Raw genomic sequence first — 27,854 nt, 5'->3', positions numbered from 1 at the left:
CTGAATCTGTATCTGAAGAAGTGTGCATGCACACGAAAGCTCATACCAAGAACTAACTTAGTTGGTCTTTAAGGTGCTACTGGAAGGAATTTTTTTTGTTTTGACCAGGGTAGCTAAAGAGAACCTTCCTGCTCAGGACCACTCTACCTCCTATGACTGCGGGGCGCGGGCAGCAAAAGTCCTTTCTTAAAGCATGGCCTTGCGCATGCGCCAATGCCAGCCGAATGTGGTGGGGGTAGGGAAGCATCCCACTCGGCCACCCGACTTCGCCTCTGCGCTCAGCCAATCGCATGCTCTCTGGGCCTCGCAGCTGCCAATCCGCGTGCCCCCTGAGGCTGGCTCGAGCGGCCCGCGCCATCTATTAATATTCATGAGGAGCTTATGAATATTGTAATCGAGCCGAGGAGCCGCCTCAGCCTCACAGTCGCCTGGGCGTGTCGGAATGGCCGAGACCTCGGAGCCTGGCGGGGCTCGAGCCCCTCCGGTGGCCGCCGCCGCCCCCGGCCGGCCCAAATTGACCCACCCGGGCAAGGCCATCCTGGCAGGTGAGGCAGAAACGGCCGCGGCGGCCCCTCCCCCGCACCCACTTTCCGTCCCCCGGGCGGGCGGGCACAGAACACACTGCGGTGCGGAATGAGGGGAGAGGAGGAGGAGAACGTCCCTTTGGTTGACGGCGCGACCTCCCGGTCCCACCGGCGCGGGCGGGTTGGCGTCCCTTCGCTTCCCCGTGGCTCCTCCTCGCCTTTGGCCCCCGAGAGCCCCTCTCTGGCCCGGAGGCTGAAGGATGGGTGGAGAGAACCCTTCAAAGGACCGTGTTGCTCAGTGGGCACAGCACCTGCTTCTATCTGCAGAAAGCCCCCGACGCAGCATCTCCACGGGTGGGAATGGGAGAGGACCTCCCGACGGGCACCCTAGAGAGGCGCTGCCAGTCAGTACCGGCAGTCGCCCTCCTTTGGTGCAACGCGGCTTCCTCTGCTGCCCAGACCTGACTCTCTTGAAGCACCGCCTGCCCTGCAGAGCAGGACGCAGCAGGCTGACTCTTCGGGCACGGAGCATCCCTCTTTCCTCCACGCAGATCAGGGCCCAGCTCACTGACGCCTCACCCCCTTTTCTCTCTCCTGCTCAGGCGGCATTGCGGGGGGCATCGAGATCTGCATCACCTTCCCCACCGAGTATGTCAAGACGCAGCTGCAGTTGGATGAGAGGGCCAACCCACCGCGCTACAGGAGCATTGGTCAGCCACCCTTTCCACCCCTTGGAGCAGACTGGCCAGAGTCCCAAGGCCTTTGCATGGCGGGGGGTTAGACTAGATGACCCTTGGGGGTCCCTTCAAAGTCTACAATTCTACGACTGGCTGCTCTGACCCTCTGCTGGGACTCCCTTCTGGTTTTGTTTAGACCCAGTCTCCCTACCCAAGGCAGGTTGGTGGGTGGGCCTAATATCTTCTCAGGCACTTGCTGTTAGATTCAGCCCTTCCCAAGAACAAGGCATATTTGTGCCCCCTACAAATATCTCTCCACCTGACCCCCTCCTTGTGATCTAGTTGGGCCACACCCCCTCTGTGAAATTGAGGCTTCCCTTGAGCCCATGTGCAGACTAGCAAGTGAAGCGGAGGCCTGGGAAGAGTTCCTCTGAAAGGAGCACATATCCCCCTTGCAGCTAGACCCTCTGCCTTGCAATGACTTCGGATTCACTTCCCAGAACTTTACTCAAGCCGGAGCTCCAGGCAGCTCTTGCAAGTGAGCCAGACTGCATTTCACATCTCCTGTGCTCACAGCGTCTTTGGTGCCTCCCTTGCAGGGCACTGTGTGAGACTGACTGTCCAGGACCATGGCTTCCGGGGGCTGTACAGGGGCCTCAGCTCCCTGCTGTATGGATCCATCCCGAAATCTGCTGTCAGGTAGGCACCTGCTGCTCTTTTTTGGTGACATCACCCTGTTGGCTTTTTTCAGACTTGCACACAGGGGCTGCTTTGGGGGTCCTAAATACAGCACCCAAATGGACTCACTAGAGCAGTGGTTTTCAACCAGTATGCTGTGGCACCCTGGGGTGCCTTGAAGGATGGTCAGGGGTGCCATAGGCAACACTGGCCTCTGCCCCTCTTTCTCCCCCCCCCCCCGTTGCCCTCTCGCGTCTCTGCCTCCTGTAGGCTTGCACAGCTGTTTATTGCAGCAGTCCTGTCTATAAGCTCTGCAGGCAAAGGTTGTCTCTGAGAGGCACCTCTCTTTGGCTCAGGAGGGGAAGTTCAGAGAACAGGGGTGGCAGCAGCTGCTGCCCAGAGAACTCCCAAGGAGAGGGGAGAGGAGAGGAGGCTGAGGGAACACTCCACAAGAGGGGGTGCCCGAAAAAGGTTGAGAGGCTGCCAGCTCTGCAGGCAAGAGGTGACATAACTGGGCTCCTAAGCCCCACAAGGGTGCCACAGAAATAATGTAGTTGGTCAAGGGAGTCGTGGACACAAAAAAGGTTGAAAACCTCTGCACTAGAAGAGGATGTCATCCAAATCCTCTGGTGGGGCCTCCCATCCATCTTAGGATGGACAGATCTAAGACGAACTCCTGTCTTCTTAAGACAGATGGATGCCCGCAGAAGGTAGCAGACTCTCCTTCATGGAAAGTTTTAAAGCAGAGGTTGGATGTCCATCTGTCAGGGATTCTGTAGTTGTGATCCCTGCATTGAGTTGGGCTAGTTGACTCTCTGGGATCTCTTCCAACTCTACAATTCTATGATCCCATGACACAGTTTGGGCCCCCTGGTTTTCTGCAGGTTTGGGGTCTTTGAGGTCCTCAGCAATTCTGCCAAGGACCCTCAAGGGAAGCTGGACAGCAAGAAGAGTTTGCTGTGTGGCCTTGGGGCTGGCGTGGCAGAGGCCGTGGTGGTCGTCTGCCCCATGGAGACCATCAAGGTAGGTGGAGCTCCAAGCATTGGTTGCGTCTCATGGCAGATGTGATGGAACTGCAGCCTTAAGGCAGAGGCCGGCAGGAATGAATGTGCCCCCACCCATAGTTGCCAAGTTGCACCCAACTTTGGGGGGGGGGGTCCTGTCCCATGTGCATGACATCACACCCTTTTCTCCTAACATTACCTACCTGTGAGGTAGGTCTGGCTGTTGGCCTGAGGTCATGCAGGAAGTTTTGTGACTCGGTGGATATTTTTTTTTCTGAACCCAGGTCTCCCTGATTGCAGCCAGGTACCCTGCGCTAAGCACTGCACCACCCAGGCCAAGCTTGATGCACTATTTAGAGCGCATTTTCAGTGTGGCAGGAGGGCACCTCAGCCCTCATTTTCTCCTATCCTATTTTCAGCTATGGATTTATTGATGAGGACAGACAGAGGCAAGGAATAAGTTTGGTGCTGAATTTGATATTCTTCATTGCCATTTGCAGGTGAAGTTCATTCACGATCAGGGGTCCCTGACACCCAGGTACAAAGGCTTTTTCCACGGAGTTCGGGAAATTGTGCGGGAACAAGGTAAACTGGCGCAGAAATGCAGACAGCTGCTTTTGTCTCTGCAGCAGAATAACAAATAAAGCCCTCATTACGGCTTCTTGGTGGCGAATTCTGCCACAAAGACCCCACCCGGACTCCTGCGTCTGGTTCTGGGCAACCCAGTTTAAGAAGATTACTGGCAAGCTGGAAGGTGTTCAGAAGAGGGCAACTAACCACTACACCATGCCGGTTCTTTTCTGCATGCAAAGCAGATGCTCTTCCATAGAGTTAGAAGGGAACCCCAAGGGTCATCCAGTCCAACCCCCTGCAATGCAACGCAAAGCACCAAGCTATGGCCTTTTCCCGAAAACGGGGGAAGCTTTGCCCAAGCAGTGTAGAGCCGTAGGGATGTCTGCCACACAGAAACCCCTAAACTCTCTCTCTTGGCCCGAGGCCAGGTGGACTTGAAGGGAAACAGGCAGCAGCCGCCCCCTAACCAGAGCTCCCCATTTTCTCTGCCCTGCAGGCCTGCGTGGGACCTACCAGGGCCTCACAGCCACCATCCTCAAGCAAGGCTCTAACCAGGCCATCCGCTTCTTCGTCATGACCTCCTTCCGCAACTGGTATCTAGGTAAGAAGGCACTCGGCTAAGCCTGGGATGAGCTTTCTTTATCCCTGTGCTGCTGGTGGTGGCAGTCCTTTCCTGCATCAGCCTGAATGCCTCTTTCTCTGCCCTTCTGCTGGGCCTGGCAGGGGACGACCCCCACAGGGAGATGAACCCGTTTGTCACGGCTGCGTTTGGAGCCACTGCGGGAGCAGCCAGCGTCTTTGGCAACACCCCCCTGGATGTCATCAAGACCAGGATGCAGGTGAGGGCACCCCCAGCCACCTCTGGGAAGGGGCTGGATTTGAGCTGCTCTTAACTCCAAACCTCCCTCTTCTCTTTCTCAAGGGACTGGAAGCATACAAGTACCGAAACACCCTGGATTGTGCCTACCAGATCCTGAAAAACGAGGGCCCTTTGGCGTGAGTGAGGCTAAACTGGTCTTCATCTTAGCTGACTTGCACTGGGGCTCTTTTGTCTGCTTTAGGCCTTTATCTCACTCTCTCTCCTCTTTGGCGACTCAGTGGTGTTTTAGCCTTAACAACGATCTTACGAGGTAGGCCAGGCCTAGATATATTGATTTTACCAAGGCTGCTCAATGAGCCTTGAGGCTGAGCAGCGATTTGAATCCAGGCCTCTTCTCCCCACTCACCTACCCACCCACAGCCAAGCCAAGTGCACAATCTCCCACACTGTACTGGACTTTAGCACTCCAGTTTATCTTCTGCAGAGTCCTTGTGGTTGCAGCATTGACTGCCTGAACCCTTCTATCCCAGCTTGATCACTGAGATCACCTGTAGCAGCATCACTGGTCAGAGAAACTGAGCCCTTGGTGTTGCATCAGCCCAGTCCTGCGGAACTCTCTGAAACTGGAGATTCAGCAAGCACCTTCCATGCCAACATTTACCGTATTTTTCCTTCTATAACACGCAGATTTTTTCTTCTAAAAAGGAAGGGGAAATGTCTGTGCGTGTTATAGAGCGAATGTGTGGTCCCTGGAGCCGAAAAATCATGCAAAAATCAAATCGCGGCGCTGCACGCTGCACGGAGAAGCGAAACCTGAAAAGAGGAAGCGGCTGCTTTCCTGCATTCTGCCTCAGGGTCTTACTGCCCACCCTCCTCTGTTTCGTTGCTGTGTTTGCTGAAACGGAACAAAGAGCAGGGAAAGCCCCTCCCCTCCAGGCAAGCTCCGGTGCTGCTGGGGGAGAGGGAGAGAGGGGGGGGAAGGGAGAGAGAGAGGGGGGAGGGGAGGGAGAGAGAGAGGGGGGAGGGAGGGAGGGAGAGAGAGAGAGAGAGAGAGAGAGAGAGAGAGAGAGAGAGATGGCTGGCTTGGGTGGGGGGAAACTTTTGCCTTTCTTTCTTCCCTCCCGTTAAATCCCTCTCCTGCATTCTTAGCCAGCTGCTTCTCTGCACACCCCTCTAATGTCCCTTCTTTGTTTTTCCTTCGCTCCCCACTTAAAATGTGGTTACAAAGCATGGATCCTCAGGATCTTTGCATTGGGTCACCCCAAATTCACCATCAGATCACATAGCATGTCCATGGCTACAGCCTGCACCAAAAAAATCACGCACCCACTGTTGCCTGGGGCTGCAATGGTGCAAAAATGTGGTTAAAAAGCATGGATCCACAGGGATTCTCAGGATCCTTGCATTGGGTCACCCCAAATTCACCATCAGATCACATAGCATGTCCATGGCTACAGCCTGCACCAAAAAAATCACGCACCCACTGTTGCCTGGGGCTGCAATGGTGCAAAAATGTGGTTACAAAGCATGGATCCACAGGGATTCTCAGGATCTTTGCATTGGGTCACCCCAAATTCACCATCAGATCACATAGCATGTCCATGGCTACAGCCTGCCCCCCCAAAATCACGCACCCACTGTTGCCTGGGGCTGCAATGGTGCAAAAACGTGGTTACAAACCATGGATGCACAGGGATTCTCAGGATTTTTGCATTGGGTCAGCCCAAATTCACCATCAGATCACATGTCTGTGGCCACAGCATGAAGCACAAAAATGATACATCCACTGTTTCATTCAGAATGTTTTTTCCCTTGTTTTCCTCCTCTAAAAACGATGTGCGTGTTATGGTCAGGTGCGTGTTATAGAGCGAAAAATACGGTAAATGCCTACTGAAAGCTTTTCTATTCTGCCAGGCCTGTGCGAGCAATTGAGAATACACACCCTTCCACAACGGCTAGTTGATGACTGTTTAAAACTGTTTTTATGGTTTTGTTTCTATATACCGTACCTCTTTGATTTTTATTTGATTTTTTTTGATACAGTGGTATAGAAGCATTTTTAAAAATAAAAAATACAGCCTGGGAGGCAGGATACTGGATGGAACCACTGTCTGGCATTTTCTCCTCTTCCCCCTCTCACATTTGTCATAAGACACACTGCCAATTCTCAGTTGTTGACATATGTGATGAAGCACAAAAGGCATTCCCTGTACCTCCAAGAGTTCTCTGCCTTCCCTTGCAAGATGTCCCTACCTGCAGCTGCTGACTCTGCAGGCAGCCCACTCATTTAATTAGTATAAATTGTAGAGTTGGAAGTGAGCCCCAAGGGTCCTCTAGTCCAACCCCCTGCAATGCGGGGATCACAGCTCAAGAATTCCTGACAGATGGCCACTCAACCTTATTTGTGGCTTTCATCCAGTACGTTCAAAGCAAGTGTGTGTGGTCCTCTTTCCTTTTACCGCTGCCCATATTATCCACAAAGCAACCCTGCAAAGTAAACCAGGCTGAGACAGTGACTGACCCTCCCACTCACCCAATGAGCCTAAACAGCTGAGCTATTAAAAACAGAAAAAGGGAAAATAAAAAACTAAAAAGGAGAGTTTACCAAAAATTGAAGAGAGAACCATGTTGAGGATGAAGGAAGCCAATTGGAAGAAGAGTTGAAATATAGTACGTATATATTTTGTGGACGAGTTGTTTTGTATAAGTTTCCATAGTTATTATGTTTTATTTGTATCTTTTTGTTTTTCATTCTGTTGCTGTTTTTTGTGTTGTTGTTTTTATTGGGCGTTATTTATGTGTTGTTTGGTAAGTGTGTGTATGTATTTGTTGTAAAATAAACTCAATGAAAACATATATAAAATAAATGGCTGGGCTGCGTTTTGAACCCAGGTCTCCTTGGTCCAGCCCTTCCGAGTCTCCACCCACCAGCTGCTGGCTGATATTGGATTAACAGGTGGGGGGTGGGCAACCTGTTGAAAACCCTTTTTCTGATTTTGGGATCTCTTCCCTTGCACAGGTTCTACAAAGGGACGGTCCCCCGCCTCGGCCGGGTCTGCCTGGATGTGGCCATCGTTTTTGTCATTTACGAGGAGGTGGTGAAACTTCTCAACAAGGTCTGGAAAACCATGTGAGGCTCTTCTGGTGCAGGAGAGGCTGGCGGACGAATCCCCGTCCCACCCACAGCTCCCATTTCTTCTCCCTTCCCTGCCACCCACCCAGGAGAGGGGGAAGCCTTTTAAGGTCAGAGGTTCCCCTCTTCCAGGACAGCCCCCCAGCAAAAGGGTCACCTTGCTCTTATTAACCTTGCCCACCCCCATTCTCTGGGAACACTGATCGGTACTCAAAATGCTTCCAGCTCAAGCGCCACATGGCTTTTGTATACCTATTTATGGTCAGGAGCGCATACTCTTCCTGCTAACAATTCCAGGGGTGGGGAGAGGTTCTGTCCACTCCAAGTCAGCTGTTGCCAGTGTGTTTCGGGAGCAGATGCATTACAGGAGGCTTTGCATTGCAAGCTAAAGCCAGGCACAGCAGCCCCCTCCCCTCCTTTAGAGAGGACAGTCTGCCTGCATCCATTCGCATGTGCAGAGAAGCTGGATTTGTTCCTGGGGGCAATTCCTCTCCACTCTAGGAAGGAGCCATTGCACCCATTTCGAGGAAAGCCGTTGCGTGTTTCTGATGTTTGTGCCTTTTTATGTCTGTCTCTTTTTCTAACTTAGTTGCCGCTGTTATTTAAGGTTGACTTGATGTTTACAAGTTCATAAATGTTGCTTTTCAGAATAAAAGGACGAAGACCAAACAAGAGCTGCCTTTTAATATATTGAGAGAGGATTAGAAATGGCCATCTGTACAGAGCCAGGCATTATATATATATGTATGTATAAATATCAGCAAGGAAGCCTTAGCCCAAAAGGCTCGGAGCAGCTCTTGCTGGCCTGAGCAAGCCGGGAGCACCTTTTTTAGGGTGGGGGTAGCGGGTGCCTAGCAGAACTAAGGAGCCCTCCTCCACAGGGTGCAGAATTTTAGGGCTCATTTTCAAGCTGGGAGGAAGGCTGTTTGGGACAAGAGGTCCTGCTCAGTTTCCATATTTGGGAAACTATGCAGAGTCTTCTGCCCTCTAACCCCCTGGGGTCTTCAGGCTGGCTTCCAACTACGTCCAAAGCAGGGAGACAGAGTGAACACACACACATACAAACAAACAGCGTGGCCTGCCTTGAAAGTGGGAAATGACAGTGGGACAAAGAGGAGCCAGGCTGGTCTTGGCAATCTGACTTGTGGCTCCTGTGGCCAATGGGGCAATTGTTCAGCTCTCAGCTTGGCCACATGGGCTGTTGCACCTTGGAGTTGGGCAGCAGAAGCAAAGTTGCCTTCACAGTAGAAGTAAAAATGGAACTGGGCTGCCCAATGCTAAACACAAACACACACAGGCTGGGGGGTTCCTTCAAGAACTTAACCCCTGGCCACATCTAGCACCTGGCATCCAGCCTCTGCTACTAACCTCAACTCAGGAAAACAGGGCTCAGGGGTGGGTGAGAGGGTGGCACTGAGCTCTGTTGGCACACATGATGAAGGCACAGGCAGACACCCCTGGGGGCCTGTGCCAAATGGAGGAAAGGGCAGCCTGAGCACCTCCTCCAGCCTCAGCTGCCTGGAGAGATCAATAAACCTCTGCCTCGACCAGCCAGCCCTGCCGCCACAACCCACTGGCACTGGGCCTGGGGCGGTGGCAGCCTGTGCCCGCCTGGGGCCTCCCTCCACGGCAATGCTGGAAGAGGTGGGCACAGGGGAGGGAGCAACTGTTTGCTCCTCCGGTGAGCGCAGCGCCACAACCCTCTCGGCAGGCGGCCGTGGCGGCTCCCTTCGTGGCCTGCACTGGCTTCATTCAAAGCGCCGGAGGTGGTTGTAGAGGGACTGGACGTAGGTGAAGACGCACATGGGGTCCGGCTTGCGGCCCATCAGCATCATGTCGTCCACTTCGATCAGGCGGTCGCAGCCGGCCATTTTCCTGCAAGAGGCAGCCGAGAGTCAGAGGAAGGAGAGAGAGGGGAACATTGGAAGAGCCTGATGATCAGGCCAAAGGGGGACCATCTAGTCCAGCATCTTGTTCTCACAGCAACCAACCAGATGCCTGCAGGAAACCCGCAAACAGGAAACAAGCACAAGAGTTTTCTCCCCTACTGTGGTTTCCAGAAACGGATTCCAAGGCAGTGCATAGCCATTGCGACTAATAGCCCTCTCCTCCTCCGTGACCTTGCCCAATCCCCTTTTAAAGCCATCCAAGATGGTGGACATCACTTCCTCCTGTGGCAGGGAGTTCCACAGTTGAACTACATGCTGCATGAAATGCTTTTTCTCTATACTGAATCTTCCTATGTGCAGCTTCACTGCATGTTCACAAGTTCCACAGCATTTCCTAAACTTCTTACTTGCCTTTTCTCCAAGCAAAAAGTCCCAAACGCTGCAACTGTTCCTTATAAGGGAGTCACAGTATTGTAAGTTGGAAGAGACCCGAAGGGCCATCTAGTCCAACCCCCTGCAATGCAGGAACCGTACCCCCCAACTATCCCTGATTAGCAGCCAGACACACTGACCCACTGCACCACCTGAGTCGCTGCACCCCCTTGATCACTTGGGGTGCCTTATTCTGGACCTTTCCCAACTCCTTTTTGAGGCGAGGCAACCAGAACTGTACTGTTTTTCAAGTGCGGTCATTCCTCAGACCTCCCTGCAAAGGAGGCTCAGGGGGACTTGCCCCAGGCCCTCCGTCTCAGAACATTTTCTCTCTCCGCCCCCTGGCCTGCAAGCCCTCCCCAAATGTCAGGCAGAGGCTATAAGTGCCACAGACTGAACTGGAGAGTCTGTGCAACCAATCTCTGTACCCACTAAGGGTGAGCTTCCAGCTCAGGCAGCAGGAGAGGCTGCAGCCAACTTACTCCGCCGTGCTGAAGGCCACTTCAAAGTTCTCCTTGCGCTTGGTGGGGTCTCGTGCTTGGTAGTCAAATTCCTCTGGGAAGAAGGAGTGGACCAGGGCACAGAATGCCATACCGTCACTCCAACTGGAGGAGAAGTTCTGCAGATCAATGTGCTGCCGGAGGTGAAGGGGAGGGGGCAGAAGTTAGAAGGAAGGAACGCTCTGTGCTATCAGGGTTACGAAGCCCCCTCCCCTTTCACAACAGGCCATGGGGCACTACAAGAGTGAAGGAGGGAGACAGTGAGATGGGGATCCGTACTTGGCCATCAAGTTGGCTGGATATAACCTTGGGGATCAGGCCCTGGCTCTCAGCCTAGCCTACCCTGCAGGGTTGTGAGGATTAAATGGGGAAGAGGGAGACCCCCATACGCCACCCAGAGCTCTGCAAAGAAGGAGGTGGGAGATACAGGCAACGGAATAAGCAAATACCTTGTAGCCGATGGTTTTGGATCGGCACCAGTCCAGGAGGATCTGCTTGATGCTGCTCGCACTGGCGACCCCAAAGCTCTGCGACCGCTTCAGCTTGGCCCGCCCCTCCCCTTTGCCCCTGCAGGGAAGAGTATAGAATTGTAGAGTTTGAAGGGACCACAAGGGTCATCTAGTCCAACCCCCTGCAATGCAAGTATCTTTTGCCCAACATGGGGCTCAAACCCACCACCCTGAGATTTAAGAGTCTCGTGCTCTACCAACGTGGCTATTCCCAGTGTGGAGGCACGGCCCAGCCACTGGGGCTAGAAGCTGTCAATAGCAGTCTCCTCCATGAGCTGGGCTGTGGCTGCCACGAGAGTTTTTGTCCCTCCTTTGCTTGCAGGAAATTTGACCATCTTGGGTCACCCTCCTCTGCACACCTTCCGGCTTGTCAATGTCCTTCTTAAACTGTCATGCCCAGAACTGGACACAGTATTCCAGGTGTGTTATGACTAAGGCAGTAATATTATTACTTCCCTTGATCTGGACACTAGACTGTGGTTGATCAGCCTAGAATTGCATTAGCCTTTCTTGCTGCTGCATCACACTGGGTACTCACATACAGCTTCTGGTTTACTAAAACCCCTGGATTCTTTATGCATGTACTGCTGTCAAGTCAGCTGTACCCCCATTTCATAGATATGCGCCCCTCACAGCTACAAATTGGGATCACAGGAGGCGCCACATACTTCCCGCTGTCCTGATCAAACTTCTCGAAGAGGGCCTTCCTGGCCTGTGTCCCAGAGGTTCGGGGCAGCGTCTGAGACCTCACCAGCTCTCTCCGTTTCTCCACCTGCCTGTGGACTGTGGGGGGTGGGGAATGGGATTTCGGGGCTGCATCCCGCTGGTTGTCTGCAACGATGCTGTCAGAACAAGAGAAAAGGGTAAATGTCCCTTTAAAAGAGAGCTACAGATGACCAATCCTTTTGAAAGTATGGGGGCTCCCTGAACGATGCCTCCAAGCCCCCCAGCCCCAAAGCCTCACCTTTCACTAGCCTGGTGGGCTCCGTAGGTTACGGCTGACACTGACTTCGTCACAGAAGAGAATTTCTCTGTGGATAAATGGAAATGAATGAGGGTGAAGGCATTTTGGTGGTGCCCACCCCGCCCCTTTACAGAACTCCTGCCCAGGAAACAATTGGCTTTTCTACTCCCCAAAAATCCTTATAGCCACATGTGCCCAGATCCCTTTAAGGTATTTATTGCTGCTGGTTAACCAGGCTCATAAACAGAGACTCCTGTTTGCTACCTAAGTCCATCTCCTCCAGTCTTTGCGGAGCCAAGGGTCCGTCAATGTCCCCTAGCTAATGCAGGCCTAGTGTTTTGAGTGTCATGCAGATCCATGTAGAAGTGGCCCATAAGAGCATAAGAAGAGTCCATTGGATCAAGCCAATGGCCCATCTAGTCCAGCATCCTGTTCTCACAGTGGCTGACCAGATGCCTACTGTAGGAAACCCACAAACATGACCCGAGCTCAAGAATCCTCTTCCTGAGGTATTCAGAGGCAGAGCAGAGCCATTGTGGCTAGTTGCCATCCATAGCCCTCTACTCCATGAATTTGCCTAGCCCTTTAACGCCATCTGAGCTGGTGGCCAACACTGCCTCCTGTGGTGGGGAGGGCAGTTGCATGGCTTAACCGTGTCCAGCATTTACTTAAGTCATTCTGTCTCAGTGAGCCCTGAGCAGGGTTAGGATTCCAGTGTTGCCAGGCAGGCAATTTGGCCTGCCAGTGCCTCCAAGCTCAGGGTGGGCCCTGAATTCACCCCCATACTGTAATTATAGAAACCCCTTGTAAATGGTGGGGTGGGGCGGTGGAAGCTATTCAGTTCGACAAGCCGGCTGACCTGACGTGACGGCGGCACTTCCAGTCCTCGTGGAACTTATACTCCAATTCTTCACTGCGCTCACTGCAAAGAAGCAGAAGTCAGAAGCCTGCAGGTTTGGTTTTCATGCAAAGGAAGGCAGGCGTCTATTTATCTCAAAGCATGTGAAGAGCCCTTGAAGGATCAGACCCAGGCTGATGGACCAGGAGGGTGGGCCTCACCCCAATCTGGCAAAAGTGTTTGAACAGTTGATCCTCTAAGCTGCTGGAGAGATTTGGGGGACCCTCTACTACAACTACTATGGTACCTCAGGATGCGAACGAGATCCGTTCCGGAGCCCCGTTTGCATCCTGAATAGAACGTAAGACGCGACGGCGCATCTGCACGTCGCGTTTTGCCGCTTCCATGCATGATGTCATTTTGAGTGACTGCGCATGCGCGAGCGGCAAAACCCGAAAGTAACGCGCTCCGTTACTCCTGGGCTGCCGCGGAGCGCAACCCGAAAGCGCTCAACATGAAGCACATTCAACCCAAGGTATGACTGCACAGTGGTACCTCGGGATAAATACTTAATTCGTTCTGGAGGTCTGTTCTTAACCTGAAGCACCACTTTAGCTAACGGGGCCACCTGCTGGTGCCGCGCCGCCGGAGCGCGATTTCTGTTCTCATCCTGAAGCAAAGTTCTTAACCCGAGGTACTATTCCTGGGTTAGCGGAGTCTGTAACCTGAAGCGTATGTAACCTGAAACATATGTAACCCAAGGTACCACTGTAAACACATATTTAAAGGGCCTAGCACAAAGCCCTCATGGCAATCCTGCTGGGGTCTGAGGCACAACACTCACAGGTCGCCTTGGAGGTGAGGCCCTCAATGGCTGAAGGGAGTCACATGCCTCCCGCTGCCACCAGCCACCGTCTGGGTTTCTGCCTTTCTTTTACCTCCTTGGCTTGATGTTTTCGACACAGCCTCGCTCAGCTGTCCTCCGGGAACGTTTGGCGAGATGGGCAACCCCGTGGTTTCTCCCGAATAGGTTTCCGATACTCTGGTGACGGAGGTCACAGGAAGGTGCGGCATCGGCAGACTCACTGCCAGCTCGTGGGCCTCGGGGGAAGAATTCGGCCGGTGGAGAGGAGGAGGAGGAGGAGGAGGCCCCCCCAGTCCTGGGGGGTACGGGAGAGACGCAAAAGTAGACTGAGTGCAAAGGTCACTACTGGGGCTCTGCATGTTCATAGTGAAGAAGCACAGCTCGCGTTAATGGAAAAATTCTAGACCACCTTTTAGAGGAGGACGGATCCCTCCAAGCAGTTTGCAACATCTTGTTTTTTCCTCCTTCTGAGATTATTATCATTTCCTGCAGCTGACACAAACATGCGATTGCTTCAAACTACCAGGACGGGGGGAGAGGGGGAGGACGGTGGCAAGAAGAATAGAATTGTAGAGTTGGAAGGGACCTGAGGATCATCCAGTCCAACCCCCTGCAATACAACAATACGCAGCTGTCCCATACAGGAATCGAACCTGCCGCCTTGGTGTTATCAACACTTAGTACCTTTAACCAACTGAGCTTTCCAGTGCTGAACATGTGTGTGCGCGCGCACGCGTGACCCCCCTCCAGGACACAAATGCTGCTTTTGCCAAACCAGAGATTCACCTGCCAGCATCCTATTCTCACAGTGGCCACCAGATGCCTCTTGTGTGAAACGCACAAGCAGAAGCTGAGCTCAAGAGCACTCTCCACCCCCCGCCTGAGGTTTCCAGCAACTGGTAGTCAGAAGCATTGCTGCCTCAACTGCAGAGGCAGAGCCAGGCCATGGTGGCCAGCAGCCATGGATAACCCTCTCCTCCTCCATGAATCAGCCCAATCCTCCTTTAAGGCAATCCAAGTTGGAGACCATCACCGACCTGCTGTGGGATTTCCACAGTTTAACTATGTGCTGCATGAAGAAGTACCGTATTTTTCGCCCTATAGGACGCACTTTTTCCCCTCAAAAAATGAAGGGGAAATGTGTGTGCGTCCTATGGGGCGAATGCAGGCTTTCGCTGAAGCCTGGAGAGCGAGAGGGGTCCGTGCGCACAGACCCCTCTCGCTCTCCAGGCTTCGCGGAGCTCTCCGCAAGCGGGGGGAGCGCTCCCGCCGCTTGCGGAGAGGTGCCTGCATGCAGAAGCCTGGGCGCACTGAGCTCAGCGCGTCCAGGCTTCGCGGACCTCTCCGCAAGCGGCGGGAGCCGGCCCTGGGCTCCCACGGCTTGCAGAGAGCTGCCTGTTTGGGGGCTGGGGTCAGGGGAAGCTCCGGCGGGCCTCCCCCGCCCCAGCCCCGCGCCTGGGGGGAAAATAATTTTTTTCCCTTTATTTCCCCCCCAAAAAACTAGGTGCGCCTTATGGGATGGTGCGTCCTATAGGGCGAAAAATATGGTATTTTCTTTTCTCTGTCCTGAACCTTCCAGCATTCAGCTTCACTGAACCTATCTCCATCCACTTCCTCCAATTACAGCATGCATCATTTTATAAATTTCTATCATGTCGCCTCTTACTCACTTTTTCTCTAAACTAAAAAGTCCCGAATGTTGCAACCTTTCCCCGTAGGGCAGCGGTTCTCAACCTACTGTTCCCCAGATGTTGTTGGGACTACAACTCCCATCATCCCTGAGCTCTGGCCTTGCTAGCTAGGGGTGATGGGAGTTGTAGTTCAACAACATCTGGGGACCCAAGGTTGAGAAAGGCTGCTGTAGGGGATTCGCTCCATCCCCTTGATCATTTTGGTTGCCTTTTTCTGAACCTCTATGTATTTAGCTGGGGGTGGCAGGTTGCCCTCCTGAATGCTGCTTGGCTTTTGCCACTGCAGAGATCCTCCTCTGTGTTGGAGAAAGCAGGCAGGACTTTGGGGGCACTTGCAAGCCAGAAGCAGCGACTCACTGCAGCAGGTGAACAGCAAGGAGTTGGCTGCTCATTTCCTGATTGCCGAAGTTCCCCTGTTCTCAGGTTTGGGTGGGGGGAGGTGGTCAGAGAAGGGAGAAAGGAGGTCCCACTTCGGCTTGATGGCTCCCAGAGCAAGGCTCGCTCAACTCTGCTGGCACCTTTCTGCAATCCATGACTTGGGATATTAGCTTATGCCAGGCATAGGCAAACTCAGCCCTCCAGATGTTTTGGGACTACAACTCCCATCATCCCTGACCACTGATCCTGTTAGCTAGGGATGATGGGAGTTGTAGTCCCAAAACATCTGGAGGGCTGAGTTTGCCTATGCCTGGCTTATGCTCTTGTACTCAGAAAACTTTTCAGCCATTTCTATCCGTCCTTCATCCCCTAGGGGTATCACAATCACAACTTTGAAAAAGAGAGAATTGAAAAAATGTTAAAGGTTCATGTTGAAAGTTGTAAATGGAGTGTTTGTAAACTGCCTTGATTTTCATTCAGACACAAGCATGAATAAGCAAGCAAACACCTCCGTCGCAATAAGGTAGATTTAGCTCATCTTCCCATCTCTGGGGTGGATACAAGGTAAAAGAGGGAACATGTTTAGAGACCCCATAAGCCATACCCCACTCCACCCCACAAAGGCTGCCTTGAGAGTTTGCCAGGTTTGGAGCGGGCCAAATTTGGGGCTGTTCTGTAGCACAGCCTGTCCTTCATTTAACTGCAACTTCTGCATTGCAGGGGGTTCAACTAATGATCCTTTGGGTCCCCTTCCACCTTTACAATTTCTCCAGCATGACTTCCTTACCTCCGGATGGCTGGTGGTGCCCATTCTCCAATGCAGTTGAGTCTGGGGCTCTCCTGCTCTTTAAGTCACTCAGATCATCTAAATCCAAACTCTGAAAAAAAAAAAGAGAGAGAGAGAGAGAACTTTGAGAGGAGCACATGTGCCGTGCCAGAACCCCACAGAGCAGAGCTTCAAAGCTTTTCAGAATGTAGTTTTTTGGGGGAGCGGGTGGTGCTTCTGAACCTCGTGTGCTGCTGACAGGGGCTCCCAAACTCCCCCCCCCCATGGACCACTTTAATTTTCCTGCCTGTTCTAGCAATTGTAATACGCTGTGCTAAATGCTGTATGGTTTTTAATTGATACCCCAACACAACACATCCGACACCTGGAAATAAACCAGATGCCCCAGATGTCCTCATAAGCAGGACATGAATGCAACAACAGCAGCCCCCTCCCCACGGATGACCCCCCACTCCCCACTCTTCAGGGGCACACGCCTTCTGGCAGTGGAGACAGAACATAAGCATCAGGGGTCAGAGCCACTGACAGCCTTTGCCTCCGCCCTGAGTTTGTCTCATCCACTTTGAAAGCCATCCAAATTGGTGGCCATCCCTTCCTCCCGAGGTAGTGAGTCCCACAGTTTGTGCTGTGTGAAGAAGGACTTTGTCTGCCCTGAATCTTTGAACCTTCAGCTTCACTGGGGTTGGGGGTCTGTTTCCAGTTGCCCATGAGAAAAAGCTGCACAGACAAAAGCTGACACATGATTTCTGATTTCTTATGTTTATCAAGCGATCTACGAAATATCAATGCAGAATTACACACACACACAAAACGCAGGATTATTATACTTGTCACTTGTGCTAAAAATGTCTCCAAATATCAAAATGAACTTCACCATAGCCAATCTGCGAGATCCATGTCCTCAGTAAACCAGACTGCACTGCTCCCCGACACCACCTATCAAGAAATGACCAGCAGCCCTTGGTACAAACTTAAGCCAGGAACTGCAACCCACTGGCAGGATGTACATCACCGAGAGAAGATATGCCCACCTGGAGTCGGGGATTTGCAAAGAGCTCCTTTTAAATATTGGCCCGGGGCCTGAAACATGGGAAGGAGTGTCTCTCAGAGCATGCACAAAGCATTTTCTTTTCATCAGTTGAGCAACCACAGCCTCCACCACATCCAGGACACAGAGAAAAACCTCCAGGCACAGGAATGTGGGATGCGGGAGTGAGCTGTGCAATATGCCTGGTTGTCACCCACAGGTGGTAAAAGGAGGACCTCGGAGACAGCCACAGGGCGGGGGCCTATAGAGCAGCTGACCAGACCAGTGTGCCCACTAGGTGCTATGACCTCTGGGCAGCCTCTGTGGCTGAAGGGTGAATGTGGAGGCCTGGACCTCACTGGCCACTCTGCAATGCCCTCCACCCACAGTTGGATTAACACTCCAAAGTGAGGCTGCCATAGAACCTTAAAAGTCGGAAGGGACCCAAGGGTCATCTAGTCCAACCCCGGCAATGCAGGAATCTCAGCTAAAGCACCCATGGCAGATGGCCATCCAAGCTCCACTTAAAAACCTCCAAGGAAGGAGAGTCCACCACCTCTCATGGGAGGCTGTTCCACTGCTGAACAGCTCTTACTGTCAGAAAGTTCCCCCCCCCCATGTGTTTAGTCGGAATCTCCTTTCTTGTAACCTGAGCCCCCTTCTCAACAAGGCAGCAGGAAACATTTGCCACTGCTAAGCAGCAGCTGGCCCCAGTTGCCCTGAGGCACCACCAGCGACTGCCATGAGCCCAGGATGGGCTGGCGTGACACTGGGCACTCAGCCCCAGCCGACATGGGGAGCACCCAGAGGTGAGCTTGGAGAGAACAAAATGCAGACTCTTCCAAAGCCCCGGCTGTCAACCTCTGCTGTCGCTGAGCGTAACATAAACCAGGCCCACTCCCTGCAAAAGCCATTAATCATGCCGATGGAAAGGCCAGAGGCTGGTTGCTGGGCTGGAGGGGGACTCCAGCTGCCTGCGCTCCTCTCCTCCCCCTCCCTCCCCCCAGGGCTCAGCTGCCAAGGTGACGTCATGGCTAAGTGGTCCTGACAGCAGCAGGCGGCTCAAAGCAGGAGCCACCTGGAAGCAGGAGCACACAGCTGGATCACTGCCTCTGCCTCCTCCACTTTGGGCTTCAGAAAAACACAGCAGAGGCTGCAGGAGGGGCTGGGAGAAAATCTCTCTCTCTCACACACACACACACACACACACACGCTGGCCAGGGAGATAAACAGCAGCAGAAGAAAGTCTCTGCGAAGCTTCAGTGGCGTACCGTGGGGGGTGCAGGGGGCCGCACCGGGCGCAACATCTGGGGGTTAGGGGGCGCAAATCTACGGGTTAGGGGGTGCAAATTACTTGCCTTGCCCCGGGTGCTGACAACCCACGCTACGCCACTGCGAGGTTTTAGCCCAGCAGCGGAGATGAGGCTTTGCAAAGAAAGTCACATCAGGAGTCTGGGAGGGGGGCAAGGCCCATGGAGCTCCCCATGGAGATGGCCTTAAAGTCCCCACCGACCAACAGGTGGGGTGGGGTGGCAAAAGGTGGCCAAACCAGCCGCATGACCCTGCTAGACTAGATGAGCCCCCTTTGGTTTGATCTAGCAGGCTGTTCTTATGTTCTTAAAGTGGTTTGGGTCAAATGAGGAGAACTGGCAGGCCAGAGGTTCCCCAGTACAGCCCATCAACCTCCCAGTCCAGAGACTGTGCAGCTCTGAAGAGTCATGCCGTGGGGGTGCATGCAGTGTTAGAAACCCAGATATATAAGCTGGGAGCCAAATGGCTCCTTAAACCAGGGTTGCAGTCACTAAAACGGAATGTCCTAGTTGCTACTTTGGGGCCAGAGGGCTCAAAAGTCGTATTTCTCAACAAGACCTTTTGGTTCTTGAAATTCGTTCTGATTGTGCAGATAAAAAGATCACGGGTAGAATTCTAAAGGATGTGTTGCCAGTGTGTGAAAACAGGTAAGATCCAAGGAGCCCCAAGCAGGCACCTCCAGGGGGTGGAGACGTCAGGCAGCATGCTGGCGCCCAGCCATCTTCACTTGGTCACAAGTGGCTGGTAGCCAGGTGCAAAATGCGCTTGGTGAAGTTCCAACGCTGGGCAGAGGGACAAATGGGGGTAGGACCCTGCCTGGGGTCCTGTCAGGTGGGTCTTCCTGGCTTCTGGAAAGCTCCTAGCCTTTGGTCCAATCCAACAGTCTGAATAGTGGCTGATCTAACTTTTGTTGCATGCAGCTAGGCAAAGCTGTCTCTCCAGGAACAGTTGCATGTTATTAGCTTCTTGGGAGTCTGGTTTGCCTGTGCTTTGAGGGAAACATTTTAACATCCATGTCCCCAGATTTCCCAGCATGGGGGAATCAGCAAGCCTCTCCCGCACCGCAAAAAAGGGCAAAAAGGTGATCCCCACAGGACTAAATCCACCCGATATCCAGATTGAGAAATCCCATCTCCTCCACGGGAGGTAGGGACACCAAGTCCCAAGTCATCCTTCTATTTAGGGGCTTGGCAAGCAGCTGGTCCTTAAGACATCCCCAGCCGATTCCCATGCCCCCAAGTCACCAGCTGCTTCCCTCGACTCCAGTCTTGAAAAACAGCTTGGTCAGTCCTGTGGCCCAATGCCAGACAGAGGACAGCAGTACTCTTCACATGCTCCAGGGTGCTCTCTTTCTGCATCCCAAATCCAGCACTTGCAAAAACAAGAAATGCATACTGTGATACTTTAAAGACTGACACCTTTAGCTTTCGTGGCTATAGAGGCCATTTCCTCGTGAAAAGAGGTTCCGGGGTCAGGAATGCCCCCACGGAGAGCAAGCTTTGGTCGGCCACACAATCCCCCAGGAAGGAGGCGGCATCGTTTCCCAAACTCCTCCCTCGCTTGCTGCCAGCGCTCTTTGCACCGCCCCGCGGCCGGAACGGGCTCTTCCCTCCTCGCCCATCGCGTTCTCGAGGTGGTGGGCGGCGGCCCTCCTGCGCCCCTCCCACGCGGAAAAGGCCACAGGGGGCGTCGGACGGAGGGCCGCCAGCCCCTGCTCGAGCCAGCGCGCTCGACGTGCAAAGGCGCTCGTGCAAACATCCTGCCCGCAGCAAATCCCCCGCCCTCGAGGGTCGCTCGGCAGCCGCCACTAGAGGGGATGGGCTCTTTCTTTCCTCCTCTCTCCTTCTCCACCCCCACCCCCGTGCCAGAGCGGTACTTCTTCAAGAGGAAGGAAGAGTGCCCAAGGATTACTGGGTGGCCGGAGCCTCCCTGACCGTCGGGGCCGAGAGCGCGCGAGGGAGAAAGGGACAGGGGGAGCCTTCAAGCCGTCGGGGCTCCTGCTGCTCCTTTTAAGGTGCGATCCCACCTGCCCGCCCACCCCCAATGACCTCACCTGGCTTTTGGTGGCGAGGGAGAGCCGGGCGTGGCTGGCGAAGCGGCTGCTGCTGCCCGGCCAGGGCGCCGTCGTCGTGGGGGCTTCGGGCTCGGGAGTGGAGGCGTCCGGCAGCCCCGCCGCCCGGTTGAGGGCCTCCACCTGCCGGGCCAGGCGCTCCACGTGCGCGCGCAGCTGCCGGTTCTCTCGCTGGAGCTCGGCCACGTTGTGTGCCAGCGGGTTGGCCAGGCGCAGCACTTCGGCCACCTGTCGGTCCACGCCGTTCTTGAAGGCCTGGATGTCCACGTGGATCTCGCGCACAGCCCCGCGCAGCGTCTCCTCGTAGCGACCCAGCGCCTCGCACACCGTCGCCGCATCCTGCGCGTTCAGGTCCGCCAGGTCCCCCGGCGACGACCCCGAAGAGGACTGCGCTCCCCGCGACGCGCTGACCTCCATGGCTCCAGGGAGCGCAACCGGCGTCCAACAACACTAGAAGCACCTCGAAGAGCCCCGTGTGTTCATCCGCCTCTCTGGCCGGCCCAGCCGGACCCAGCCTTTTATAGACGGCAGGTGGGAGGGGGCAGCCAGCCGCCGCTCCGGGCCTGGAGAGGGATGGGTGGGCGCGAGAGAGGGAGGGAGCAAAGACGCGCGGGGAGTGGGAGCTTCCCGGCCGCTACAGACAGCCCCCTGGGGGGGAGGAGCCGCTGGCCCGGCCCGGCTCGCCTCTCCTGCTGCCAAAGCAACAATTCATTATCGTTGGGGGTGGGAGAAGAGGGTCCTCTAAGAGAGGCGAGGGGGTGCTCTGAGAGGGAGAGGACACCTGTGCGCAAAAAGAGGAAGCGGCCGGTGGACGGTTCGTCTGACAGTTCTTGGGTAGTTTTGCCAAGCAGCAAGTCCCTGGGGAGGAATCTTCCTGTTGTCTTTGAATTGGCCTCTTTTAAGCCCATTTCGCGGAGGGAAGGAGAGAGGCACCCAAGAAGCATTCTCTGCAAGCCACAGAAGGAAAAGCCTTCAGGCTTTCCGGCTAGCAGGGGAAAGGAGGGCGACCCACACAGGGACCTTCCTGCCCAGCACATCTCTGGCCTTTCCCTACACATCCCTCCTTAGCCTGTGCACAGGCAAGCCAGCCACCTGAAGGGGAGCATGTTCCCAGGGTTGTCCCCCCCCCCCTCTGCCAGAGAGGCAGGGGCAACTGCAACTGTATTTTCCCATTCCCAATTCATTTCACCCATGCAATCCCATCTCACCCTTAGGAAAGAAGCTCTCTTTGCAGAGACAATCATGAGCGCCCTTTTGGTATGTTTGGGGAAAACCTGGTGGGTACCTGGAGAAGGTTCTAATGACCCAAATTCCTTCTTTGAAATCCTGCACTGGGGAAGCCTCATCACTCTCAAATGGGCAATGTAATGGGATAGAGGTTGGTGGGTGAGGCTGGCATTTCCTGCAGGCACCTGGATGCTGCACACAAGTGTAGCTTTAAGACATCAGTGGCTGCGAGTGTATTGGCCGGAGGTCCTTCTGTTTATTCCCACCTTCATGTCATAGAAGGTCAGTGGGTGAACATACTAGCAGTTCTAGTGATTCTGTTCTGGCCAAGTTTCTCATCTTCAGTCTACCTTGATTTCCCCAAATGCAGTAGGTACGTTTATTGGACACTTAAATGTGCTTTAGATTTTTGGGTTTTTTTAAGAAAACACACCAACCTGATTCAAAGTTGCAAAACTGCTACACAGTTACGGTGGGCTGTGACATCACTGGCACTAGCCAGTCAAGCGCTGTGCACTTCCCACAAGTCAGCAGAACAGGAGCAACTTGCTGAGGAGGAAAGATTGCAGCATTTGGGATCTTTTAGTTCAGAGCAAGGCGGAGTAGGAGGTGACATGGTGGAAGTTTATAAAATTATGCATGGCGTTGAGAAAGTGGATAGAGACAAAAGGTTTACTTCTTTCGTAACACTAGAACTTGTGGACGTGAGGCAGCGATGGCCACCAACCTTGGTGGCTTTAAAATAGGACCGGCAAACTTGATGGCTGCTGGCCTCAATGACTATGCTCGGCCTCCAAGGCCAGAGACACAATGCCTCTGCATACCAGTTGGTGGGAATTGCATATGGGAGAGAGCTGTGGTGTCCACCTTGCAGGTTTTCTATGTGCATCTGGGTGGCCACTGTGAGAATAGGATGCTGGACTAGATGGCTCATTGAGCAGACCTAGCAGCCTCTTCTGATATCCTGAACTGGCTCTTACTGAGCAGCTTCACCCAGGAGAGGAAGTTGCTTGTTTGACCAGCAGAAGGAGGTGCATGGGCAATCGTGGAGACTCTCACTCAGGGCCAGATTCGTTTGTTTGCAGCCTCCTGAGCCTTTGAGCAGGGAATTGGTGAAGCACCTTCTCCACATTCATTTGCCTCCAAAAGTTATTCTGCATTCAGCCGGAACTCCAGTTCTTCTTTAGCAGTGCACACAATGTTTTTGTAAAGCAATAATCTCCGAGGCTCTTTTGGCTGGGCTGGGCTCACTGCCTGCCATGTTTGTGACATGGCTGGACTCCAGATCACAACACTGCTCTGGACGGAGGAGTCATTAGGCAAAAATAGCTGCCTTTGATTATATGAAGCTGTGGCTCGAAACGTTTTCTGCCAGAGGTCCAGAAGGGAAAATCCAGCACATCCCAAGAGGCTGTGAGATCATTTCAATTAAGTGTAATCAAGGCAATTAGTCTCCGTCCCACCCCCAATAATATGTATATTCAGTTGCTGTGAACTGACGTCCGCTCTTGGGCTGTTTGCAAGGGTGCTGGCAGAACATTATTTATTATTTTAAAAGCCACCATTTTTAGTCGGCGGAGCAACATGGAGCAAAAGGCAGCCTGAAGGCAGTGTTGGCAATTGAGAGGTCCTTGCAAGGGCTGCCTAGATGGTTTGAGGTAGGGAAGGATAGGAGCTTATGGCAGATCCTGCCCACGCCAGCCCCATTTTCATCCTATGCTGACCTGTGGAGTTGGAAGATGAAGCCTTGTGACCCATCGAAGGGGTTGGGTTACATCCAGCTGATGCTTCTTTCAAGGGCCCCCATTGTAAACATGCAGCGCAGAAGGCAGGAGCAGGACCTGAAAGGACACTCTGGAAATGACTCATCCCTCTGCTTGCATTTTCTAGGAGTGTTTACTCACCCTCCTCTCCCAGTCCCAGGCTACTAGCCGAGATAACTATGCTCTGCCTCCACAGTCAGAGGCAGCAATGCTTCTGAATACCAGTTTCTGGAAACCACAGGAAAGGGGAGAGCTGTTAAGGCAGGCATAGGCAAACTTGGCCCTCCAGATGTTTTGGGACTACAACTCCCATCATCCCTAGATAACAGGACCAGTGGTCAGGGATGATGGGAGCTGTAGTCCCAAAACATCTGGAGGGCCGAGTTTGTCTATGCCTGTGGTGTTGTTGTTGTTGTTGTTTTAAAAAATTATTAGGTAATTCAACAAAACATATTATCTTAAAACATATCATCCTTAATTTCCCCCCTCATTTCCCCCCTCCCTCCCATAAACAACCTGCCCTCCCCACCCCACCCCCGACTTCCCTCAGTTCCAATCTCTGGTTTCTCTATAAATGCTATTCTCTGCATGTTACAGAATTGTATAAGTCCTTAATTTATCTAACTAATTATTATCAAGAAAAAGTTTGTGAGTGTTTATTCAAAACCTGCCAAGGAATCCAATTCACTTTGTTGTGTCTTTAGGTACTTTGTAAAAGGTTCCCATTCCTCTTTAAAGTCACAGTTATCCTTGTCCCGTAGTTTATGTGTCAATTTTGCCAGTTCTGCATAGTCCATCAGTTCCTCTTGCCATGAATCTTTAGTCGGGATTTCCTCAGTCTTCCATCCTTGTGCTATTAAGACTCTTGCCGCTGTTGTCACATACATAAAGATGTTTTTCAACTTCCTTGGCAGGTCTTTTCCTACAATCCCTAACAGAAATGCTTCAGGTTTTTTAACAAATGTTAGTTGGAACATTTTCTTCAATTCATTGTATATCGTTTCCCAAAATTTCTTAATTTCATTACAATCCCACCACATATGATAAAATGTCTCCTCCTTTTTCTTATACTTCCAACATGCCTATGCCTGTGTTAAGGCATCTGATTGGCCGCTGTGAGAACAGGATGCTGGACTAAATGGGCCATTCTCCTGATCCAGCAGACTCTTCTGGTGTTCTAATCTAAGGAAACCCCTGAAACAAAATCAGGAGCCCCTGTGGGTACAACTGCACTCAAATCTCCAAGAAAAAGAAATGTCACTATGTAGAACCGTCTTCAGATACTGAGTAGCCTGACTTCCAATAACCTTTGGCTCTTCAACGCATCTCTTGAGCAGGGCAGCCAGACCAATTATCCTACTGCTGCCAAGAGATGATGATTTCTGCATCAATCAGGCATTGTAAGAACAACCATTCAGCTTGAGCAGACCATAGAGATGGGTGGCATCATGTCCAGCGTCCTGTTCTCACAGGGGACAACCTGAAGCCCCACATCTGGAAGTAGGTCTGGGAGGGACTGACATCCCCACAAACATCCCCAAGGCCTGTTGGCGGTGGCTGGGCAGATTACAGGCTGGAGGAAGTTGGATCAAGTCCAAGGGCTTGGTGGGATCAGGTCCTGGGCAGGAATCGGGCTCCACTGTGCTGGAGGATCCTTCTGCAGCAAGCAGTTTTCCTCCACCCAGAAAGGAAAAAAATCACTGCATGTAAAAGGACCCTGAGTTCCAGACATTTCATGCACATTCTGCACCCACATTTCAATGTTTTATGCACCACGGGGGGGGGGGGGAGATAAATTTGCATTTCCAAATGGAAAACAATCCTATTGACATTTAAGCATTGCCTCCTTGCGACATAAACAAATGGAATTTAATGTCGCCAAAGTTCATGGGAATTACTCTTCCAATATGATCCAAATCGCCCTTTGAACAGTGGTGGTGAAAGCGCTTTATTAAGTTGATTGATGGCTCTTTGCCTACAGCCTTTGAAGGGCAAAATGACCATTACTCCTTGGTGAGAGGCTTTCGATTTTTGGCACCCTCCAAATGTAAACAGGGTGGAAGCTGCCTCTCGAGAACCCAGCAATGGCTCCCTCCTTGCAAAACGCAGAGAGACCCTTCAGAAAACCCAAATATAGATCCTGCCTTCCAAGCCTTTGCAGAGGAAGGAAGGCGGAAGGAGACTGAGGAGAGCCAGAATAGCATCAAACAGATTCTCACACCAGGGCCGCAAAACTGATCCACCATCATCCCGAGAATGTTATGAGGCCTCCTGAGGATTTTAGCACTGGGCTAAAGCACATCCTAAGTCCATTTTATGGACATTGGTTCCAAAATATTGCCCTTTTTAAAGCGGGGGGGGGGGTGATGCATGTTGAACCTATGGACACCCTCCTCCCTCTGGACTACATAAGCTTTTCCAGTGCATAGTTAAACTACGGAACTCCCTCCCACAAGAGGCAGTGATGGCCACCAACTTGGATGGCTTTAAAAGAGAATGAGACAAATTCGTGGAGGAGGAAAAGGCTATTGATGGCTACTAGCCAAGATGGCTATGCTCTGCCTCCACGGTCAGAGGCAGCAATGCACAGGAGAAGAGATTTGTTGATGCACTCAAATCCTGCTTTTGGCTAAAAGGATGCTGGACTAAATGGGCCATTGGCCTGCTCCGACAGGGCTCTTTTTATAGCCCAAGTTGGTTAGAATGTGGTGATGATAATGCCAAGGTTGCAGGTTCGATCCCTGTATGGGACAGCTGCATATTCCTGCCTTGCAGTGGGTTGGATTGGATGATCCTCAGGGTCCCTTCCGACTCTACGATTCAATGAGTCAATGTTCTTGTGACCCTTAGGGTAGCAGGCCAGCCCCTCTCTCACTCCATATGCCCCCAGCCTCCCCCCTTAAGAGGAAGCAGGGATTTCCTTGGGGGTCAGAAGTGGTGTGGGGGTGGTGTCAAGGGAACTGGAATCCAGGTTTGCCACATGGCACAGACAGTTTAGTTGCCTGGGGCATGGAGCCTTGGCTGGCCTGGACACAAACCCTCTGCTTCTAAATCGGACGTGTATTTCTTGCCCCCCTCCAGCCACAAAACCAAAGAGGAAAGTGTCCCTGTCACCCGATACTCCCCTGAGCCCTTTCTCAGCCCCTGGCAAGAAGACTCTCCCCTACTTTGCTTGTAAATTATGGCAGAAAATTCTCCCCTGGAGGGCAAACCTGGATGGGGGGGATGTCAATAGGTGCCTTTGGGCACTGGGGCTTGATAGATGGAGCCCACAAGGAGACCCTCCCTCCCTCCCTCGCTCTCTGGCTTCCTTCACTCCCATGCCAGCTCCGCTCGACGACAGGGGCCCAGCACTCCAGCAGTCTCATCCTTCCAGAAGTCAATATTTACTGGGGGTTGCCATGTGCAACACCAAAAGGTTAAAGTTAGCCCGTCCTGCGAGCGGAGGAGGGAAGGGCATTCTGGCTGGCAGGCCAGTCTCTGAGACAGCCTAACCTATACAGGAGAGCTCTGCATTCAACTTCTACTTAGAAGCCTAGGGCAGATGCCAGCAGAGGATGGCACCAGCCCCTCAAGGCTTGTTCCTGGCCTTTGATGATGATCATGATGATGATGGCCACAAACTCAGGAGGGGCAGCTGGAGCTGTTGCACATGAGAACATCCCACCCCCTTGAACTGCAGCTTCCAGGACGATTGTCTCCCTTTGGAAAAGGGGCGTTTTTGCAATTCTTGCTTTATCTATAAGGTAGAAGTGATCCAGTTCCCTCCTTCAGACCCACAGCCTTTATGGAGCCTCCGTTATGATTGGCTTGGAGGCAGGGTGGTTATATGAAATGCATTTGCCCTGCATTTGCCTTAGCTGTGACTCCTGTACTGCAAGGGGTTGGACTAGATGGCTCCTGTCCTATGATTCTGTTTAAACCCAAAACATAGAATTGTAGAGTTGGAAGAGACCACAAGGGTCATCTGGTCCAACCCCCTGCAATGCAAAAATTATTATCTTTTTGCCCAAGGTGGGGTTCGAACCCACAACCCTAAGATTAAGCATATCATGCTCTAGTGACTGAGAGTTTCTACAGGGTCTGGGGTGTCCTGCTGGTGTATGTTCCCCACTGGGCCAGCATAGCTGGGATTCCACCAAATCCCAAGAGCCTCTCAGCTACTGTTCCTCAAGTCTAGCACTGGGGCCTGC

The 27,854-nt window shown here is 52.8% G+C and overlaps 2 protein-coding genes across 2 annotated transcripts; one reads left to right on the top strand and one right to left on the bottom strand.

The window, feature by feature from the left end:
- The first annotated feature begins 217 nt into the window (after positions 1-217).
- LOC310832651 (tricarboxylate transport protein, mitochondrial-like) lies at positions 218-8,081 on the top strand. The gene is made up of 9 exons (XM_083714807.1): positions 218-545; positions 1,127-1,234; positions 1,801-1,900; positions 2,764-2,902; positions 3,384-3,468; positions 3,953-4,057; positions 4,180-4,295; positions 4,379-4,452; positions 7,296-8,081. Exons 1-9 carry the CDS (start codon positions 443-445, stop codon positions 7,408-7,410), a joined length of 945 nt encoding a protein of 314 aa, XP_083570933.1. The 5' UTR covers positions 218-442; the 3' UTR covers positions 7,411-8,081.
- Positions 8,074-21,301, bottom strand: SMTNL2 (smoothelin like 2). The gene is made up of 9 exons (XM_083714685.1): positions 20,654-21,301; positions 16,263-16,353; positions 13,480-13,701; positions 12,563-12,625; positions 11,704-11,770; positions 11,408-11,581; positions 10,680-10,797; positions 10,213-10,364; positions 8,074-9,284 (listed from the first exon to the last, which is right to left on the bottom strand). Exons 1-9 carry the CDS (start codon positions 21,086-21,088, stop codon positions 9,158-9,160), a joined length of 1,449 nt encoding a protein of 482 aa, XP_083570811.1. The 5' UTR covers positions 21,089-21,301; the 3' UTR covers positions 8,074-9,157.
- Between the last annotated feature and the right edge of the window lie 6,553 nt (positions 21,302-27,854).

Source organism: Podarcis gaigeae, assembly GCF_964106915.1.
Source record: "Podarcis gaigeae genome assembly, chromosome: 15".
Classification (NCBI taxonomy): Eukaryota; Metazoa; Chordata; class Lepidosauria; order Squamata; family Lacertidae; genus Podarcis; species Podarcis gaigeae.
This window is presented reverse-complemented; position numbering and strand designations above follow the sequence as displayed.

What these genes read in the sequence shown, in the direction of transcription:
- LOC310832651 (XM_083714807.1), top strand. Translation starts at nt 443, where the DNA reads ATGGCCGAGACCTCGGAGCCTGGCGGGGCTCGAGCCCCTCCGGTGGCC. An exon ending in GGAAATTGTGCGGGAACAAG is followed by an intron (nt 3,469 to 3,952) that starts GTAAACTGGCGC and finishes TCTGCCCTGCAG; the next exon opens with GCCTGCGTGGGACCTACCAG. An exon ending in TCATCAAGACCAGGATGCAG is followed by an intron (nt 4,296 to 4,378) that starts GTGAGGGCACCC and finishes CTCTTTCTCAAG; the next exon opens with GGACTGGAAGCATACAAGTA.
- SMTNL2 (XM_083714685.1), bottom strand. Translation starts at nt 21,088, where the DNA reads ATGGAGGTCAGCGCGTCGCGGGGAGCGCAGTCCTCTTCGGGGTCGTCG. An exon ending in CCCTCGCCACCAAAAGCCAG is followed by an intron (nt 16,354 to 20,653) that starts GTGAGGTCATTG and finishes TTTTTTTTTCAG; the next exon opens with AGTTTGGATTTAGATGATCT. An exon ending in TTTGATCAGGACAGCGGGAA is followed by an intron (nt 10,798 to 11,407) that starts GTATGTGGCGCC and finishes TCTTCCCTGCAG; the next exon opens with GGGCAAAGGGGAGGGGCGGG.